At 41.9% G+C, this 19,307-nt stretch overlaps 1 protein-coding gene across 1 annotated transcript in view; it reads left to right on the top strand.

The window, feature by feature from the left end:
- CDC25A (cell division cycle 25A) overlaps positions 1–18,471 on the top strand; it is a 174,589-nt gene extending 156,118 nt beyond the window's left edge. The window contains 3 exon segments of the mRNA XM_053713687.1: positions 3,303–3,433; positions 16,703–16,814; positions 16,897–18,471. Coding sequence (XP_053569662.1) covers positions 3,303–3,433; positions 16,703–16,814; positions 16,897–17,037 — 384 coding nt within the window. The 3' untranslated portion in view covers positions 17,038–18,471.
- Positions 18,472–19,307: the final 836 nt, after the last annotated feature.

The following is a 19,307-nucleotide window of genomic DNA, read 5'->3' as shown; positions in this document are numbered from 1 at the left end:
GGTCGTTACTAACAGGAATATCAATCAAGAGATTGTTATTCCATCATTGTGTCCTAACCCTTCCTCAAAGAAGGAACGACTTCTGCACAATCTGGACATTGTCCGTGCCCTGAAATTTTATTTGCAGGCAACTAAAGATTTTCGACAAACTTCTTCCCTGTTTGTCGTGTATTCTGGACAGAGGAGAGGTCAAAAGGCTTCGGCTACCTCTCTCTCCTTCTGGCTTCGTAGCATAATACGTTTAGCCTATGAGACTGCTGGACAGCAGCCTCCCGAAAGAATTACAGCTCATTCTACCAGAGCTGTGGCTTCCACTTGGGCCTTTAAGAATGAGGCCTCTGAACAGATTTGCAAGGCTGCAACTTGGTCTTCTCTTCACACTTTTTCCAAATTTTCCAAATTTGACACTTTCGCTTCTTCGGAGGCTGTTTTTGGGAGAAAGGTTCTTCAGGCAGTGGTTCCTTCCGTGTAAAGAGCCTGCCTGTCCCTCCCGTCATCCGTGTACTTTTAGCTTTGGTATTGGTATCCCATAAGTAATGGATGACCCGTGGACTGACTACACTACAGGAGAAAGGAATTTATCAGGTAAGCATAAATTTTTGTTTTCTCTTGCGGTGTATCCAGTCCACGGCCCGCCCTGTCATTTTAAGGCAGGTTTTTTTTTTTTTTTTTAAACTACAGTCACCATTGCACCCTATAGTTTCTCCTTTCTCTTGCTTGTCTTCGGTCGAATGACTGGAGGTGGCAGTTAGGGGAGGAGCTATATACACAGCTCTGCTGTGGGTGATCCTCTTGCAGCTTCCTGATGGGAAGGAGAATATCCCACAAGTAATGGATGAATCCGTGGACTGGATACACCACAAGAGAAATAAATTTATCAGGTAAGCATCAATTTTGTTTTTCCTCAATATAGCAGTTTCAGGAATGGGGAAAAATGCTTATAATAAAATACTTGAATAAAAAGTAAAATCAACAGCAAGCATCATAGCTCTCTAATATGAGAGCAGCGAGCATTAGAGGGAGAGACTTAACGACGCACTGAAGACGCAACTTGCGTCATATTGGGGACACAATAAAATGACGCAACTCGCGTCACAACAGGCGCAACCTTATGTAAAAAATTACGCAACGCGCGTCACAGCAGGCGCGATGTCGTGCAAAAACATTCGCTCAATAAAATGATGCCATTTGCGTCATCGCAAGCCTAAATTGCCCGCAAAAATTTTAAAAACAGACTCCATGTTAGCAGCTAACTGGAACCCCAGGTAAGAGAAAAAAAAACTAAATTCTCCCATAAACATAATTTCCATTCTGAAACTGACTGCAAAGGGAAATATTAACAGACCTGACTCAAGGCTAATATATGCAATATCCATTAAGAACTTTATAATATAAAGTGCCTTCCATAGCTGAGTGTCTTAAAAATGATTCATGCTTACCAGAAGAAGGTTATATCCCATATGTCACTAGCTCATGGACTCTTGCCACCTATATGAAAAATGTAAATAAAGTAATGAAGGCAAAGCTTTTTGTTTCATACCCTGTGTATTTAATATTTAAAAACTTTCCTAGTCTATCACTTTATACATCCTGAATCATATTTTTTTTTTTTTTTTTTTTTTTACTGTGCAAGCCATTTAATTGTACCAGTGTTTGGCAATATTCCACAAAACAATCTAGTAGTAAAGGTTAAGTAGCTGAAATGAACCACCTTATTCTGTATTCATTGACCAATGGGTGTGTGTGTGTATATGTATATGCGCAAAAGTTTAGGCACCCCTGACAATTTCCATGATTTTCATTTATAAATGGTTGTTTGGATCAGCAATTTCATTTGGATCTATCAAATAACTGAAGAACACAGTAATATTTCAGTAGTGAAATGGTGTTTATTGGATTAACAGAAAATGTGCAATATGCATCCAAACAAAATTAGACAGGTGCATAAATTTGGGCACCCTTGGCAGTTTGTGTTCCAATTAATCAGTGCTAGGTAGTTACAGGTATTCAAATCAACAATTGATTTGGTGAGCCTATTAAGTCTTGAACTTCATAGACAGGGGCATCCAATCATGAGAAAAGGTATTTAAGGTGGCCACTTGCAAATTTTTCTTTGACTTTCCTCTGAAGGGTGGCAACATGGGGGGCTTCGAAACAACTCTCAAATGACCTAAAAGCAAAGATTGTTCAACATTATGGTTTAGGGGAAGGCTACAAAAGCTATTGTAGAGATTTAAGCTGTCAGTGTCCACTGTGAGGTAATAGAAGACCACAGGCCAGTTAAGGCCAGAAGTGGCAGGCCAAGTAAAATATTGGAGAGGCAAAGGATGGTGAGAACGGTCAAAAACAGCCCACAGACCACCACCAAGCCAGATTCATTTTGGAAGAAGGTGCTGTGGACTGATGAAACAAAGATTGAGTTATTTGGTCATAACAAGGGGGGCATTATGCATGGCGGCAAAAGAACATAGCGTTCCAAGACAAACACTTGCTACCCACAGTAAAATTTGGTGGATGTTCTATCATGCTTTGTGGCCAGTGCCGGTACTGGGAATCTTGTTAAAGTTGAGGGTCGCATGGATTCCACTCAATATCTGCAGAGACTTGAGAATAATGTTGTGGAATCGGTCACAAAGTTGAAGTTAGCCGGGGCTGGATATTTCAACAAGACAACGACCCAAAACACTGCTCAAAATCTACTCTGGCATTTATGCAGAGGAACAAGTACAATGTTCTGGAATGGCCATCCCAGTTGCCAGACCTGAATATTTAAAATCTGGGGTGATTTGAAGCGGGCTGTCCATGCTTGGCAACCATCAAACCTAACTGAACTGGAGATCTTTTGCAACGAGGAATGGTCCAAAATACATTCATCCAGAATCATTACAGGCTATAGCAAGCATAGAGGCTGTTATTTCTGCTAAAGGGGGCTCTACTAAATATTGATGCAATATTTCTGTTGGGGTGCCCTAATTTACACACCTGTCTAATTTCGTTTTGTTGCATATTGCACATTTTCTGTTAATCCAATAAACCTAATTTCATTACTGAAGTATTACGGTGTCCTTCAGTTATTTCATAGATCAAAATGAAATTGCTGATGCAAACACCCAATTATTTATAAATAAAAATCACAGAAATTGTCAGGGGTGCCTAAACTTTTGCATACAACTGTATATACATACACAGAATTTCAAACTTTGTTCTTGTTTAAATATGCATTTAGCCTTGCAAGAAATAAGGTTAAAACACTATTTCATAACTTTACAAATCGTGTCCCTAATGGCCAATCTGTTATGCAGGGAGCCATAAACCTGCACATGGAACAGCAAGTAGATGACCATCTTCTGAAGAATCCTATCCTCCCATCTTGTTCAAAGCGAGTGATTATCATCTTTCATTGCGAGTTTTCTTCAGAACGCGGCCCCAGAATGTAAGTACATAATAAACTTCAATCCTCAAAGTGTATGTATGTATGTTTTTATATACAGAGCAGCAATTAAACTACTGGGATTTAGCTGAACACGCCTGGTGAGCCAACGAAAAGGCATGTGTAGCCACCATCACCAGCTAGCTGCCAGCAGTGTATTGCTGCTACTGACTCTACCTAGATATACTTTGCTCTCCTGGTATCCTTTGTCAAAAAGCATAATTGATGATGGAGACCGGAATAGTCCCATGAATTTGCATGCATTTGAATCATAAATTTGATTACTTTTCATATTCCTTTAAATGTTATGCAATGACTTGATAGTGGTTTTCTAGCTCTTTCATTGTAAACCTTTTTGTATTAAAGCCAGCCTTTATCAGTTAATCTGACTTACATTGCATATATTTGAATAAAGAGCTTTGTTTCCTATGACACTCCACGTCATTCCAATTACTAGTGGGGTATTCAACTCCTGGCCAGCAGGAGGAGGCAAAGAGCACCCCAGCAAAGCTGTTAAGTGTAATTTCCCTTACCCATAATCCCGATTCATTTTCTTTGCCTCTGTCAATGGAGGTTGTGCGAAGTTGGTGTCTGAAGATAATCTTTTTATGGGTAGTTTCCCTGCAAGCAAGAATTGGGGGTCTAGCTGTGTCCGCGTCAATCTTTTGAGTAGAAGTAGTGGTGGCTTTTACCAGTTTTGCTACCCCTTTGTAGAAAGCCAGGCTTGGTTACTCTGCTCTTTTCATCACAGGGGATTTTGCTGCTCAGATAACTTCTGCAGTTTCTGCTGCTTTCTCTAATCCGGGTAAGCTTAAGAGGATATCTAGGCATTTGGCTGTTAGTATGGTTTCTGACTGTTCTAAATCTGCGTTAGTCAGCCTTTCTCAAATATCTGATGAAGATACTCCAGTAGTTTCTGAAGTTGAGATCTCAGACTGACACTCTAGCAGAAAAATAATCTTCTGAAGAGACTAATTGTAAATTTAAACTTTACCTCCAATTACTATTGAAGGAGGTTCTAACTACGTTAGACTACTCTAAAACTTTGGTTGCTGTCAACCCCAAGAAGTCCTCTAAACTTAAGATATGATTTCCCCCTACGTCTGAGGATGTTTTTCCTCTTCCAGACAAGATGTTTGAAATTATAGCACAAGAATGGGATAAACCAGGGGTTACTTTCCCCTTCCCCTTTTTGTAAAAAGATGTTTTCTGCTGCTGACTTCATGACTTTTGGCGTACAGTGCCTAAATTAGGAGCTATCTCTACTCTTGCTACTATTCCAATAGTGGATAGTTGTTTAAGAAGCTAGAGGCTTACTTAAAAAAGATGTACATCAATCCAGGATTACATTGACAACCTGCGGCAAGTATTGCTACAGTTGCGGGAGCAGCATCTTATTGGTGCGATGCCCTGTCTGATTTGATATCGGAGGAGATCCAATATAGCATCACTGATGAATTGGCCAGTTTCAGAGCTTTGATCCTAACATGCAGGTAATTCGTCTGGGTGCTAAGATGTCTAGCTTCACTATTCTAGCTTGCAGAGCACTGTTTAAAATCTTGGTCGGCAGATGTTTCCTCAAAATCCAAGCTTTTGGCTTTACCTTATAACCTGTTTGGGCCTGGTCTGGCGGAGATCATTTCAGAAATTACAGGTGGAAAGGGATCCTTCCTTCCTCAGGACAAGAATAGACTTAGAGGTCGTCAGACTTAAAATTTTCGTTCCTTTTGTAACTTTAAAGGACGAAAGTCCTCCTTCAAAATCAGATCAACCCAGATCTTCTTGAAAATTCAACCAGCCCTGGAACAAGGGAAAACAAACCATGAAGCCTTCTGCTTACTCTAAATCGGCATAAAGGTTCCGCCCCCGATTCATCGGGGGGCAAGCTTTCTCTGTTTAGTCTAGCCTGGATATGCAATGTCCTAGACCCTTGGGTGGTGGACATAGTATCCCAGGGTTACAGAATGGGATTCAAGTCTTGCCCTCTAAGGGGCTTCTCCTGTCAAGATTATCCTCAAACCAAATAAAGGAGGCCTTCTTAAACTCTGTAAAGACTTATACTCTCTGGGAGTTATTGTTCTTGTCCCTCTAACAGAACAGGGTCTAGGATTTTATTCAAATCTATTTGTGGTTTCCAAAAAACTAGACCTCAAGTGTCAACAAATTCCTCAGGGTTCCGCTTCGAGATGGAAACTATTTGTTCCATTCTTGCTTTGGTACAGGAAGGTCAGTTTATGACAACCATAGACATGAAGGATGCATACCTTCATGTTCCCATTCACAGGGAACACCATCAGTATTTGAGGTTTGCCTTTCTGGACAAGCACTTCCAATTTGTTGCACTTCTATCTGGTCTGGCCACGGCTTCTAGAATATTCACAAAATTTCTGGGGGCACTATTGGCTTTGATCAGATCCCCAGGAATTGCAGTGGCTCCTTATCTAGACGACCTCTTGCTTCAGGCGTCATCTTTTATTTTTAAAGACAAGTCCACGGATCATCATCCTTGTGGGATTACACCACCTGGTCAGCAGGAGGAGGCAAAGAGCACGACAGCAGAGCTGTTATATATAGCTCCTCCCTTCCCTCCCACTCCAGTCATTCTCTTTGCCTACGTTAGTGATAGGAAGAGGTAAAGTGAGGTGTTAGTTTTAGATTATTTAATCAAGAGTTTATTTTAAAGTAGTGCCAGAGAGTGCTACTTTGTCCTGGGGTGTAGCCTGGTTCCATTTCAGTCTCTACAGTAGAGCTTTGGTGGCTTTAAAGCAATGGGAACTTGTGGGACATAATTCTAACTGCGCCTCCCATACTGATGCTGCCCTGTTTGTTAAAGTCTGAGGGAGATATACTCAGTACTTTTGTTTTCCACAGGCTAATGTGAGGGGGAGGACCTCGCAAGCCGGGTGAGCTGCCTTTCTTGGGAACTGTAATAGACTCTGAGGATTTTTCTGACAGAGGTCAGGAAATCAATGATTTTAGATGCCTGTCGTGCCCTTCAGTCCAATCCTTGGCCGTCAGTGGCCCAGTGCATGGAAGTGATCGGACTGATGGTGGCGGCAATGGGACATCATTCCGTTTGCTCGGTTTCACCTCAGACCTCTGCAGTTAAACATGCTCAGGCTGTGGAATGGAGATTATGCAGACTTGTCTCCTCAAATAACCCTGGATCAGGAGACAAGGGATTCACTTAATTGGTGGTTGTCTCTGGATCATCTATCCCAGGGAACATGCTTTCGCAGATCATCCTGGGTGATTGTGAAAACAGATGCCAGCCTTCTAGGGTGGGGAGCTGTCTGGGGTCCTCTAAAGGCTCAGGGAGTGTGGACTCGAGTCTTTTCTTCCTATAAACATCCTGGAACTTAGAGCTATCTTCAATGCTCGCCTGGCCTCAGTTGGCTTCGGCCCAGTTCATCAGATTCCAGGCGGACAACGACGACACTGGCTTACATCAATAATCAGGGAGGAGAGTTCCTTAGCGATGACGGAGGTAGCCAAGATAATATGGTGGGCGGAGGCCCATTCTTGCTATCTGTCAGCGATCCACATCCCAGGGGTCGACAACTGGGAGGCAGACTTTGTGAGCAGGCAGACCTTTCATCCGGGCGAGTGGGAACTCCATCTGGAAGTATTCTCCAGCCTGATTCGCAAATGGGGTTGGCCGGAGTTGGATCTCATGGCATCTCGTCAGAATGCCAAGTTTCCGAGATACAGGTCAAGACCCAGGGATCCCCAGGTGGAACTGATAGATGCTCTGGCAGTTCCTTGGTCCTTCAGCCTAGCATATCTTTTCCCCCCGTTTGCTCTTCTTCTTCCTCGGGTCATTGCTCGAATCAAACAGGAGAAGGCATCAGTGATCCTCATTGCTCCTGCGTGGCCTCGCCGGATTTGGTATGCCGTTCTGGTGGAAATGTCATCCCTGCCACCTTGGAGACTACCATTGAGGAAGGACCTTCTCATTCAGGGGCCCTTCCTTCACCCGAATCTAGTTTCTCTGAAGCTGACTGCTTGGAGATTGAACACTTCTATCCAAGCGGGATTTTTCTGACTCTGTCATAGAGACCTTGATTCAGGCACGTAAGCCTGTAACGAGAAAGATTTTTTATAAGATATGGCGTAAATATCTTTATTGGTGTGAATCCAAGGGCTACTCATGGAGTAGAGTTAGGATTCTTAGAATTTTGTCTTTTCTCCAAGAAGGATTGGAGAAGGGTTTTTTGGCAAGTTCCCTAAAGGGTCAGATCTCTGCCTTATCTATTTTGTTACACAAACGCCTGGCTGATGTCCCAAATGTTCAATCTTTTTTTGTCAGGCCTTGGTTAGGATCAGGCCTGTGTTCAAACCAGTTTCTCCTCCATGGAGTTTTAATTTAGTTCTTAAGGTTCTTCAAGGGGCTCAGTTTGAGCCTATGCATTCCTTAGATTTTAAGTTATCTTGGAAGGTTTTATTTCTTGCTATTTCTTCAGCTCAGAGAGTGTCTGAGCTTTCGGCGTTTAAATACAATTCACCTTGCCTTATTTTCCATTCGGATAAGGTAGTTTTACGTACTAAACTAGGGTTCCTTCCTAAGGTTGTTTCAGACAGGAACATTAATCAGGAGATTGTTGTTCCTTCCTTGTGTCCTAATCCTTCTCAGAAGGATATGCTTCTGCATAATTTGGACGTAGTCCGTGCTTTGAATTTTTACTTACAAGCAACTTAGGACTTTCTTCAGTCTTCTCTGTAATTTTCTCTGGAAACCGTGTCAGAAAGCTACGGCTACCTCTTTCTTTTTGGTTGCGGAGTATCATCCGCTTTGCATGTGAGACAGCTGGACAGCAGCCTCCTGAAAGAATTACTGCTCGTTCCACTAGGGCGGTTACTTCCTCTGGGCATTCAAAAATGAAGCTTCTATGGAACAGATTTGCAAGGCTGCAACTTGGTCTTCTTTTTTTTCTAAATTTTACAAATTTGATACTTTTGCCTCGGCTGAGGCTGTTTTTGGGCTTGTATCCCACAAGTAAGGATGATGATCCATGGACTCATGTCTTAAAAAAGAAAATGTATGCTTACCTGATAAATTAGTTTCTTTTTAGACAGAGTCCACAGCCCGCCCTGTTCTTTAAAGACAGGTTGTTAATTTTTTTTGTAAACTTAAGACACCTCATGCAACTTGGCTTTTCCTTTCTCTTCCTAACTTCGGTCGAATGACTGGAGTGGGAGGGAAGGGAGGAGCTATATATAACAGCTTTGCTGTGGTGCTCTTTACACATCCTGGTCAGCAGGAGGAGGCAATCTCACAAGTAAGGATGATGATCCGTGGACTCATGTCTAAAAAGAAACATATTTATCAGGTAAGCATACAAAGATGTTGTCGTTTTTTTTTTTTTTGTTTTTTTTTTCTCTCTACGTTCCCATGGGTGGAAGGTGAATTTGGAAAAGTTCTTATTCCATCTACCAAGGTGTTTCCTAGGGACTATAATAGATTCCCTGTCCATGAAGATTTTCCTGACTGAGGTCAGAAAAAACAAAATTCTTGCTTTCTGCCTTTTGTCCATCTGTGGCTCAATGCATGGAGGTGATTGGTCTTATGGTGGCTTCCATGGACATTCCTTTTGCTCGGTCCATCTACGACCGCTGCAACTTTGTATGCTCCGTCAATGGATCGGAGATCATTCAAACTTAGAATAAATCTGGACCCTCTAACAGACTCTCGTGTTGTCACAGGAACATCTGTCTCGGGGCACTTGCTTTCTGAGACCTTCCTGGGAAATTGTGACTACGGACGTCGGGCTGGGGAGCTGTGGTCTCGGGAAGAGTCCTCTCTTCCCATAAACATCTTGGAGTTGAGAGCTATCTTCGTGGCCCCAACTGTTCTGGTTTATAAGATTTCAATCGGACAACATCACCTCAGTGGCTTACATCAACCACCAGGGAGGGACTCAGAGCTCCTTAGCCATGATGGAGGTTACTCGCATTCTACACTGGGCAGAAGCCCACAATTTTTTTGTCTGCCATCCACATTCCAGGAGTGGACAACGAGGAAGCAGGTTTTCTGAGCAGACAGACTTTTTTTTTTTTTTTTTTTCCCCAGTGGAGTGGACTCTCCATCCGGAAGTGTTTTCTCAGATATCCCTCAAGTGGGGGGTACCAGAGTTAGACCTAATAGCGTCTCGCCAAAATATTCTCCTTCCCAACAGGAAGCTGCAAGAGGATCACCCACAGCAGAGCTGTCTATATAGCTCCTCCTCTAACTGCCACTCCCAGTCATTCTCTTGCAGCTCTCGACAAGAAAGGAAGTAGCTAGAGAGATGTGGTGATTTTATTTCGTTTTCTCTTCAATCAAAAGTTTGTTTTCAAATGGTACCAGAGTTGTACTATTTTAGCCTCAGGCAGAAAGTTGAAGAAGAGTCTGCCTGTGGTCTCTGATGATCTCAGCAGGTTGTAACTAAGATCCATTGCTGTTCTCACACATAACTGAAGAGAGAGGTAACTTCAGCTGGGGGAATGGCGTGCAGGGTCTCCTGCTATGAGGTATGTGCAGTTTAAATTTTTCTAGAGAAATGAATATGCTAGAAAATGCTGTTAATACCGGATTTATTTAAGGTAAGCCTGATTACAGTGATTTAATAACGACTAGTATCATGCTTGCTGTAAAGGGTAATATTCTTATTACTTTCTCACATTACTGAAAAATAAAATGTTTGCTGGAAGTGTTTAAACGTTTTTTTATACATATTGGTGATGAAACTTTATTGGGGCCCAGTTTTTCCACATGGCTGGCTAGATTTTTCCTAGGGATAGTTTTGTTAGGCCCTCTCACTGTGAATACAAGTTGGGAGGGGCCTATTTTCGCGCCTAAATGCGCACTAGATTTTGCAGCTTGAGACATCCAGTTTCCCTGAAGGAGTCCCCTGAACACTTAGGACCTCTCTAAAGGGTTTTTTGTGCCTTCCAAAGTCGTATGGGCAGGTAGGGCCACAGCAGAGCTGTGGATGTTTGTTGTGACTGTTGAAAAAAGTTTATCTTTTTGTTATCCGGTTTTGAAACTAAGGGGTTAATCATCCATTTGCAAGTGGGTGCAATGCTCTGTTAGCCTATTATACACACTGTAAAAATTTTGTAAGATTTACTGCTTTTTTTCACTGTTTTTCAAATTCTGACATTTTTTGTTTCTCTTAAAGGCACAGTACCGTTTTTATTTTTTGCTCGTTTACATTTATCAAAGTGTTTTCCAAGCTTTCTGGTCTCATTGCTAGTCTGTTTAAACATGTCTGACATAGAGGAAACTCCTTGTTCATTATGTTTAGAAGCCATTGTGGAACCCCCTTTTAGAATGTGTACCAAATGTACTGATTTTACTTTAAGTTATAAAGATCATATTCTGTCTTTAAAAGATTTATCACCAGAGGAAATTGCCAAGGGGGAAGTTATGCCGACTAACTCGCCCCATGTGTCAGAACCTTTGACTCCCGCTCAAGGGACACCCGCTCAAGAGGCACCAAGTACATCTAGCGCGCCCATGGCGTTTACTTTACAAGACATGGCAGCAGTTATGGATCATACCCTTACAGCGGTATTGTCCAAACTACCAGGATTACAAGGAAAGCGAGACAGCTCTGAGGCTAGAAAAAATACAGAGCTCTGACGCTTTAGTAGCCATGTCCGATATCACCTCACAATATGCAGAAGCCGAGGCAGGAGAGCTTCTATCTGTGGGTGATTTTTCTGACTCAGGGAAGATGCTTCAACCTGATTCTGTTATGTCAACATTTAAATTTAAACTTGAACACATCTGAGTGTTGCTCAGGGAGGTTTTAGCTACTCTGGATGACTGTGACACCATTATAGTGCCAGAGAAATTGTGTAGATTGGATAAATACAATGCAGTGCCTTTTTACACTGATGTTTTTCCAATACCTAAGAGGTTTTCAGAAATTATTACTAAGGAATGGGATAGACCAGGTGTACCGTTCTCTCCCCCTCCTATTTTTAAGAAAATGTTTCCAATAGATGCCACTACACGGGACTTATGGCAAACGGTCCCTAAGGTGGAAGGAGCAGTTTCTACCCTAGCTAAGTGTACAACTATCCCCGTCGAGGACAGTTGTGCTTTCCTAGATCCAATGGATAAAAAGTTAGAGGGTTACCTTAAGAAAATGTTTATTCAACAGGGTTTTATTCTCCAGCCTCTTGCATGCATTGCCCCAGTCACTGCTGCTGCGGCCTTCTGGTTTGAGTCTCTCTAAGAGGCCTTACAGGTAGAAACCCCATTGGATGATATACTTGACAAGCTTAAAGCGCTTAAGCTAGCCAATTCATTTGTTTCTGACGCCGTTGTTCATTTAACTAAACTAACGGCCAAGAACTCAGGTTTTGCTATTCAGGCGCGTAGGGCGCTATGGCTTAAATCCTTGTCAGCTGACGTTACTTCAAAGTCTAAGCTTCTCAACATTCCCTTTAAGGGGCAGACCCTATTCGGGCCTGGACTGAAGGAGATCATTTCTGATATTACTGGAGGAAAAGGTCATGCCCTTTCTCAGGATAGGTCTAACAAATTAAGGACCAAACAAACTAATTTTCGTGCCTTTCGAAACTTTAAGACGAGCGCGGCATCAACTTCCTCTAATACAAAACAAGAGGGAAAGTTTGCCCAATCCAAGCCGGTCTGGAGACCTAACCAGGCTTGGAACAAAGGTAAGCAGGCCAAGAAGCCTGCTGCTGCCTCTAAGACAGCATGAAAGATCGGCCCCTGAACCGGTAACGGATCGAGTAGGGGGCAGACTTTCTCTCTTCGCCCAGGCTTGCGCAAGAGATGTCCAGGATCCCCTGGGTGTTGGAAATTGTGTCCCAGGGATATCTTCTGGACTTCAAAGCTTCTTCCCCAAAAGGAAGATTTCACCTTTCACAATTATCTGCAGACCAGATAAAGAGAGGCATTCTTACATTGTGTTCAAGACCTCCTAGTTATGGGAGTGATCCACCCAGTTCCAAAGGAGGAACAGGGGCAAGGCTTCTTTTCAAATCTATTTGTGGTTCCCAAAAAAGAGGGAACCTTCAGACCAATCTTAGATCTCAAGATCCTAAACAAATTTCTCAGGGTCCCATCTTTCAAGATGGAGACTATTCGAACCATCCTACCTATGATCCAGGAGGGTCAATACATGACTACCGTGGACTTAAAGGATGCTTATCTTCACATTCCAATACACAATGATCATCATCGGTTTCTCAGGTTTGCCTTCCTAGACAGGCATTACCAGTTTGTGGCTCTTCCCTTTGGGTTAGCCGCGGCACCAAGAATCTTTCTGAAGGTTCTGGGGTCACTTCTGGTGGTCCTAAGGCCGCGGGGCATAGCAGTTGCCCCTTACTTAGACGACATTCTGATACAGGTGTCGAATTTCCAAATTGCCAAGTCTCATACGGACATTGTTCTGGCATTCCTGAGGTCTCATGGGTGGAAAGTGAACGAAAAGAAGAGTTCTCTATCCCCTCTCACAAGAATTTCCTTCCTGGGAACTCTGTCAGGTAAATCCTCATTTCTACAGAATCTATCAGAGGCCAGGTTGTCAAAACTTCTAAATTCCTGCCGTGTTCTTTATTCTACTTCTCGCCCTTCAGTGGCTCAGTGTATGGAAGTAATCGGCTTAATGGTAGCGGCAATGGACATAGTTCAGTTTGCCCGCCTACATCTCAGACCGCTGCAACTCTGCATGCTCAGTCAGTGGAATGGGGATTACACAGATTTGTCCCCTCTACTAAATCTGGATCTCTGGTGGCTATCTCGGGTACATCTGTCCAAAGGTATGACCTTCCGCAGGCCAGATTGGACAATAGTAACAGATGCCAGCCTTCTGGGCTGGGGTGCAGTCTGGAACTCTCTGAATGCTCAGGGGTCGTGGACTCAGGAGGAGGCACTCCTTCCAATAAACATTCTGGAACTAAGAGCGATATTCAATGCTCTTCAGGCTTGGCCTCAGCTAGCGGCAGTGAGGTTCATCAGATTTCAGTCGGACAACATCACGACTGTAGCCTACATCAACCATCAAGGGGGAACAAGGAGTTCTCTAGCGATGTTAGAGGTTTCAAAGATAATTCAATGGGCAGAGATTCACTCTTGCCATCTATCAGCTATCTATATCCCAGGAGTAGAGAACTGGGAGGCAGATTTTCTAAGTCGATAGACTTTTCATCCGGGGGAGTGGGAGCTCCATCCGGAGGCGTTTGCACAGTTGATTCAACGTTGGGGCAAACCAGAACTGGATCTCATGGCGTCTCGCCAGAACGCCAAGCTTCCTTGTTACGGATCCAGGTCCAGAGATCCCAAGGCATCGCTGATAGATGCTCTAGCAGCGCCTTGGTCCTTCAACCTGGCTTATGTGTTTCCGCCGTTTCCTCTGCTCCCTCGTCTGATTGCCAAGATCAAGCAGGAGAGAGCATCAGTGATTTTGATAGCGCCTGCGTGGCCACGCAGGACTTGGTATGCAGATCTGGTGGACATGTCGTCCTTTCCACCATGGACTCTGCCTCTGAGACAGGACCTTCTACTTCAGGGTCCTTTCAACCATCCAAATCTAATTTCTCTGCGGCTGACTGCTTGGAGATTGAACGCTTGATTTTATCAAAGCGTGGGTTCTCCGAGTCGGTCATTGATACCTTAATACAGGCGCGAAAGCCTGTCACCAGGAAAATCTATCATAAGATATGGTGTAAATATCTTCATTGGTGTGAATCCAAGGGCTACTCATGGAGTAAGGTCAGGATTCCTAGGATATTATCTTTTCTCCAAGAAGGATTGGAGAAGGGTTTGTCAGCTAGTTCCTTAAAGGGATAGATTTCTGCTCTGTCTATTCTTTTGCGCAAACGTCTGGCTGAGGTTCCAGACGTGCAGGCGTTTTGCCAGGCTTTAGTCAGAATCAAGCCTGTGTTTAAACCTGTTGCTCCGCCTTGGAGTTTAAATTTAGTCCTTAAGGTTCTTCAAGGGGTTCCGTTTGAACCTTTGCATTCCATAGATGTTAAGCTCTTATCTTGGAAAGTTCTGTTTTTAGTAGCTATCTCCTCGGCTCGAAGAGTTTTGGAGTTATCTGCTTTACAATATGTTTCCCCTTATCTCATTTGTCATGCAGATAAGGTAGTGTTACGTACCAAACCTGGTTTTCTACCTAAGGTGGTATCTAATAAAAATATCAATGAGGAGATTGTTGTACAGTCACTGTGTCCTAATCCTTCAAAGAAGGAACGTCTTTTACACAATCTTGACGTGGTTCGTGCTTTAAAGTTTTATTTACAAGCTACTAAAGATTTTCGTCAAACATCTGCATTGTTTGTTTACTCTGGACAGAGGAGAGGCCAAAAGGCTTCGGCAACCTCTTTCTTTTTGGCAAAGGAGTATAATAAGCTTAGCTTATGAGACTGCTGGGCAGCAGCCTCCTGAAAGGATTACAGCTCATTCTACTAGAGCGGTAGCTTCCACATGGGCTTTTAAACATGAGGCCTCTGTTGAACAGATTTGTAAGGCGGCGACTTGGTCTTCGCTTCATACTTTTTCTAAATTCTACAAATTTGATACTTTTGCTTCTTCGGAGGCTATTTTTGGGAGAAAGGTCTTACAGGCAGTGGTACCTTCTGTTTAAGTACCTGCCTTGTCCCTCCCTTCATCCGTGTCCTATGACTTTGGTATTGGTATCCCACAAGTAATGGATGATCCGTGGACTGGATACACCTTACAAGAGAACAAAATTTATGCTTACCTGATAAATTTATTTCTCTTGCGGTGTATCCAGTCCACGGCCCGCCCTGTCCATTTTAAGGCAGGTGTGTTTTATTTTTAAACTACAGTCACCACTGCACCCTATGGTTTCTCCTTTCTCTTGCTTGTCTTCGGTTGAATGACTGGGAGTGGCAGTTAGAAGAGGAGCTATATAGACAGCTCTGCTGTGGGTGATCCTCTTGCAGCTTCCTGTTGGGAAGGAGAATATCCCACAAGTAATGGATGATCCGTGGACTGGATACACCACAAGAGAAATATTTATCAGGTAAGCATAAATAGTTTTTTTTATGCTAAGGTGGTCCTTTGTACTAAATTGGAGTTTCTCCCTAAGGTAGTATCGGATTGAAACCTTAATCAGGAAATTTTTTTTTTTTTTTTTTTTTTCCCCTAATCCTTCTCAAAAGGAACGTCTCTTGCATTACTTGGCTGTTGTGCAGGCTCTTAAATTTTATTTACAAGCTACTAAAGATTTTCAGCTTTCTTCTGCCCTGTTTTCTCTGGAAAGCGTAAGTCAAGCCAAGTAGGTCAAGTTTGATTCGTTTGGCTTATGAGACTGCTGGACAGCAGCCTCCTGAGAGAATTATGGCTCATTCCATTAGGGCTGTCTCCTCTTCTTGGGCTTTCAAAAATGAAGCTTCTGTGGAACAGATTTGCAAGGCGGCAACATGGTCCTCTTTTACATACTTTTTCCAAATTTTACTAATTTTATACTTTTTGCCTCGGCTGAGGCTTTAGGGAGAAAGGTTCTTCAAGCGGTGGTGCCTTCTGTTTAGGTCCTCCTGCCTTTTTCTCCCTCCCTAGTCATCCTGTGTCCTCTTGCTTGGGTATTGGTTCCCACTAGTAATTGGAGTGACGTCGTGGACTCTCCATTTCATAGGAAAGAAAAAACAAAATTTATGCTTACCTGATACATTTTTATTTCCAGACATGGAGACTCCACGGCCTCACATTAATTATAATTCAGCAGTTTTTTTTTGAGTACTTATTAAAACCAGGGGCACTTTAATTCATCAAAATTTACATTGCACTCCTGTTCACAGCAGCTCCAGCTTCCTCCGGTCTCACAAACCATTTCTGATGTCAGAAATGATTGATAGGTCATCCTTCAATCACAGCTTCCCCCCGGGGGATTCAGTGTCTGATTCACTGCTGTGATTGGAGGAAGCCATATGCCTCATTTTAGACCCAGGAAGAGGGTTTGAAATGGGTGGAGGAAGCTGAAGCTGCTGTGAAGATTAAAATAAGTTTTTTTGTTTTTTTTTTTCACAACAGGAGTGAAATGAAAATTTTGATGAATTAAAGTGCCCCTGTTTTTAATCGAAGTTTTAAAAACTGGGCACTTTAGCATCAAAATTTACATTCACTTTAACAGCTGGGGTGCTCTTTGCCGCCTCCTGCTTGCCAGGAGTTGAATATCCTACTAGTAATTGGAATGTTGCGGACACTCCATGTCGGGGAAATAAATTTAGCAGGTTAGCGTAAATTTTGTTTTTCTGGTTACTTTTTTTCCTCATTTTACCTCTTAGGTGTAGGTTTGTTCGTGAAAAAGACAGAGATCTGAATGATTACCCACAGCTGCACTACCCAGAAATGTACATTTTACATGGTGGCTACAAAGAATTCTATAAGAAATATCAGGTAAGTGTGTACAGTTTTCTCAAAACAAAATTTTTTTTGTTTTTTTTTAAACTTGGTTTAACATCTTTTTTCCTGCTTTCAGTCCTTCTGTGAACCACAGAGCTACCGCCCCATGCACCATGAAGCCTTTAAAGAAGACCTAAGGAAGTTTCGTATGAAGAGTCGCACATGGGCTGGCGAGAAAAGCAAAAGGGAACTATATAGTCGTCTTAAAAAGCTCTGAAGAGATCTCTGCTTTTAGCCAACATTTCACCATTTAGAACTTTTTTACAAATATTAAGGTGAAAATATAAGACCGTTCCTAAACACCAGAGAACTTTTCAGTCTTTGAAGTATAGCTTTAAACTTATGGAAGTAATGGATGCTGCTGTGTTACGGACATCTGTGCCTAGGGCTTAACACTAATTTTGCAGTGTGTTCAGCAAGCTTGTTTACATGCTGACCTTTTACGAGAATTGCCAGGCTCTAGTTTAAAATGTCAGTAGCTGGTATGCCAATTACATTTTATTTTTATATATTTTTTATAAAAAAAAAAACTGGGTGTCATCCACTGTACAATTGCAACTTACTAAAATAGAAACTGCCACACCCCAGAATAAGTTCTGATTATGAGGAGCGTTTGTGCAACTGCTATCTATAATGGTTACAATTGGCATTCACTGACCTTTTTGTGGGGTTTTAAAAAAAAAAAAAAAAGGGTCTAACATCAAACCTATATACACTGTTGTGTGAAACAGAGTATATTGGTATGTGCCCTATATTTTATTTTTTTCCTTTTATTGCAATAGAAAAAGGAGCACAAGCAAGGCTTGTAACTTTGCATTCTTCTGCTTTGTGTCCCATGTTTTTATTGTGATTTTAATTTTGTTTAAAAAAAATTATTTTCTCAGTTTTGAGAAATTTATTTGAATCAGGGATTCATATTATCGGAAGCAATAACGTTTATTCCAGTGGAAACTATCTTGGAGAAAAGTGTTACACTTGGTAAAAAGTTGGTTGCTTAATCTGTTTTTAGGCTTTTTATGAAGTTTTAATCAATGTTGTGTGTGATTGTATTGACTGAGTAGTGCGTTCTAAATCCAATAAGGATCCACTACTAAAGGGGCTTAGTGTATGACATCAGTGAACAAATTATGCTTTACAAGGAACATGGGCCTAGATGATGGAGCCTAGTTTCAGCAGGTGGTAAATAAGTACAGGTTTATCTAATGCATTATTGTTGAAATGTCTCCATTTTGTAAAGCTAGCCAATTTGAGACGGTAGGTTTCAGATTTTGCAGTTCATGTCTAGAAATCTGCTAGGCAATATTTTGAAAAAATCATAGGCCATATTAAAGAGCTTTTTTAAAATCAAAATTAACATAGCAAAACTGCATTGGTTAAATTTGCTAATGTCTTTGACGTATTTTCTCAGATGTATTTTACCCTTGAGTCTGAGGCTTGGAAAGAAGTGTTTACTGGTTAACAAAGTTCTGTGTATTATCACTTTGGTTGGAGTTACACCACTGAAATTTAAATTCACTTTGATCAATTTGTTTACACAAACTGTTCATATTTTCCTTTTTGTTATTAAGGTTTACAGTCTCCTGTAAGGGATGTGCAATTTGTAATGCTGCTTTTTCCCTGCCACAGGAATAATAAACTACCTGAAAACATCGCCTAAGCTTTTATCTATTTTGCATTATGGTGTTATAAATAACCCTTATTTGGTTGGATGTGGCCTGCTTCCCACTGAGTAGCATTTTATTCAAAGCATTGCAAGATTACATGCAGGGTGCGTATTTTGTTTGCAAACTAAAAATTTAGAATACCTAAAGGAAGACCGTGAACGGTAGGTCAGACTGATTGTTTCAGACAATAGTTTGCTACATTGTCACGGCTTTATAAAACATGCCGCATGTGCATAATTGTCAGTGCACAAGAATTAACACTTTCTATGCAATAGGCATTCCACCCTTTTCTCTTGTTAAGTGTATCCAGTCCACGGATCATCCATTACTTGTGGGATATTCTCCTTCCCAACAGGAAGTTGCAAGAGGATCACCCACAGCAGAGCTGCTATATAGCTCCTCCCCTCACTGCCATATCCAGTCATTCTCTTGCAACTCTCAACAAAGATGGACGTAGTAAGAGGAGAGTGGTGTATTATAGTTAGTTTTTTTTACTTCAATCAAGTTTATTTTTAAATGGTACCGGAGTGTACTGTTTCATCTCAGGCAGCATTAGAAGAAGAATCTGCCTGTGATTTCTATGATCTTAGCAGAAGTAACTAAGATCCATTGCTGTTCTCACATATTCTGAGGAGTGAGGTAACTTCAGAGAGGGAATGGCGTGCAGGTTTTCCTGCAATAAGGTATGTGCAGTTAATATTTTTCTAGGGATGGAATTTGCTAGAAAATGCTGCTGATACCGGATTAATGTAAGTAAAGCCTTAAATGCAGTGATAGCGACTGGTATCAGGCTTATTAATAGAGATACATACTCTTATAAAAG

The sequence above is a fragment of the Bombina bombina genome, chromosome 5 (genome assembly GCF_027579735.1).
Source record: "Bombina bombina isolate aBomBom1 chromosome 5, aBomBom1.pri, whole genome shotgun sequence".
In the NCBI taxonomy this organism is placed as follows: domain Eukaryota; kingdom Metazoa; phylum Chordata; class Amphibia; order Anura; family Bombinatoridae; genus Bombina; species Bombina bombina.
This window is presented reverse-complemented; position numbering and strand designations above follow the sequence as displayed.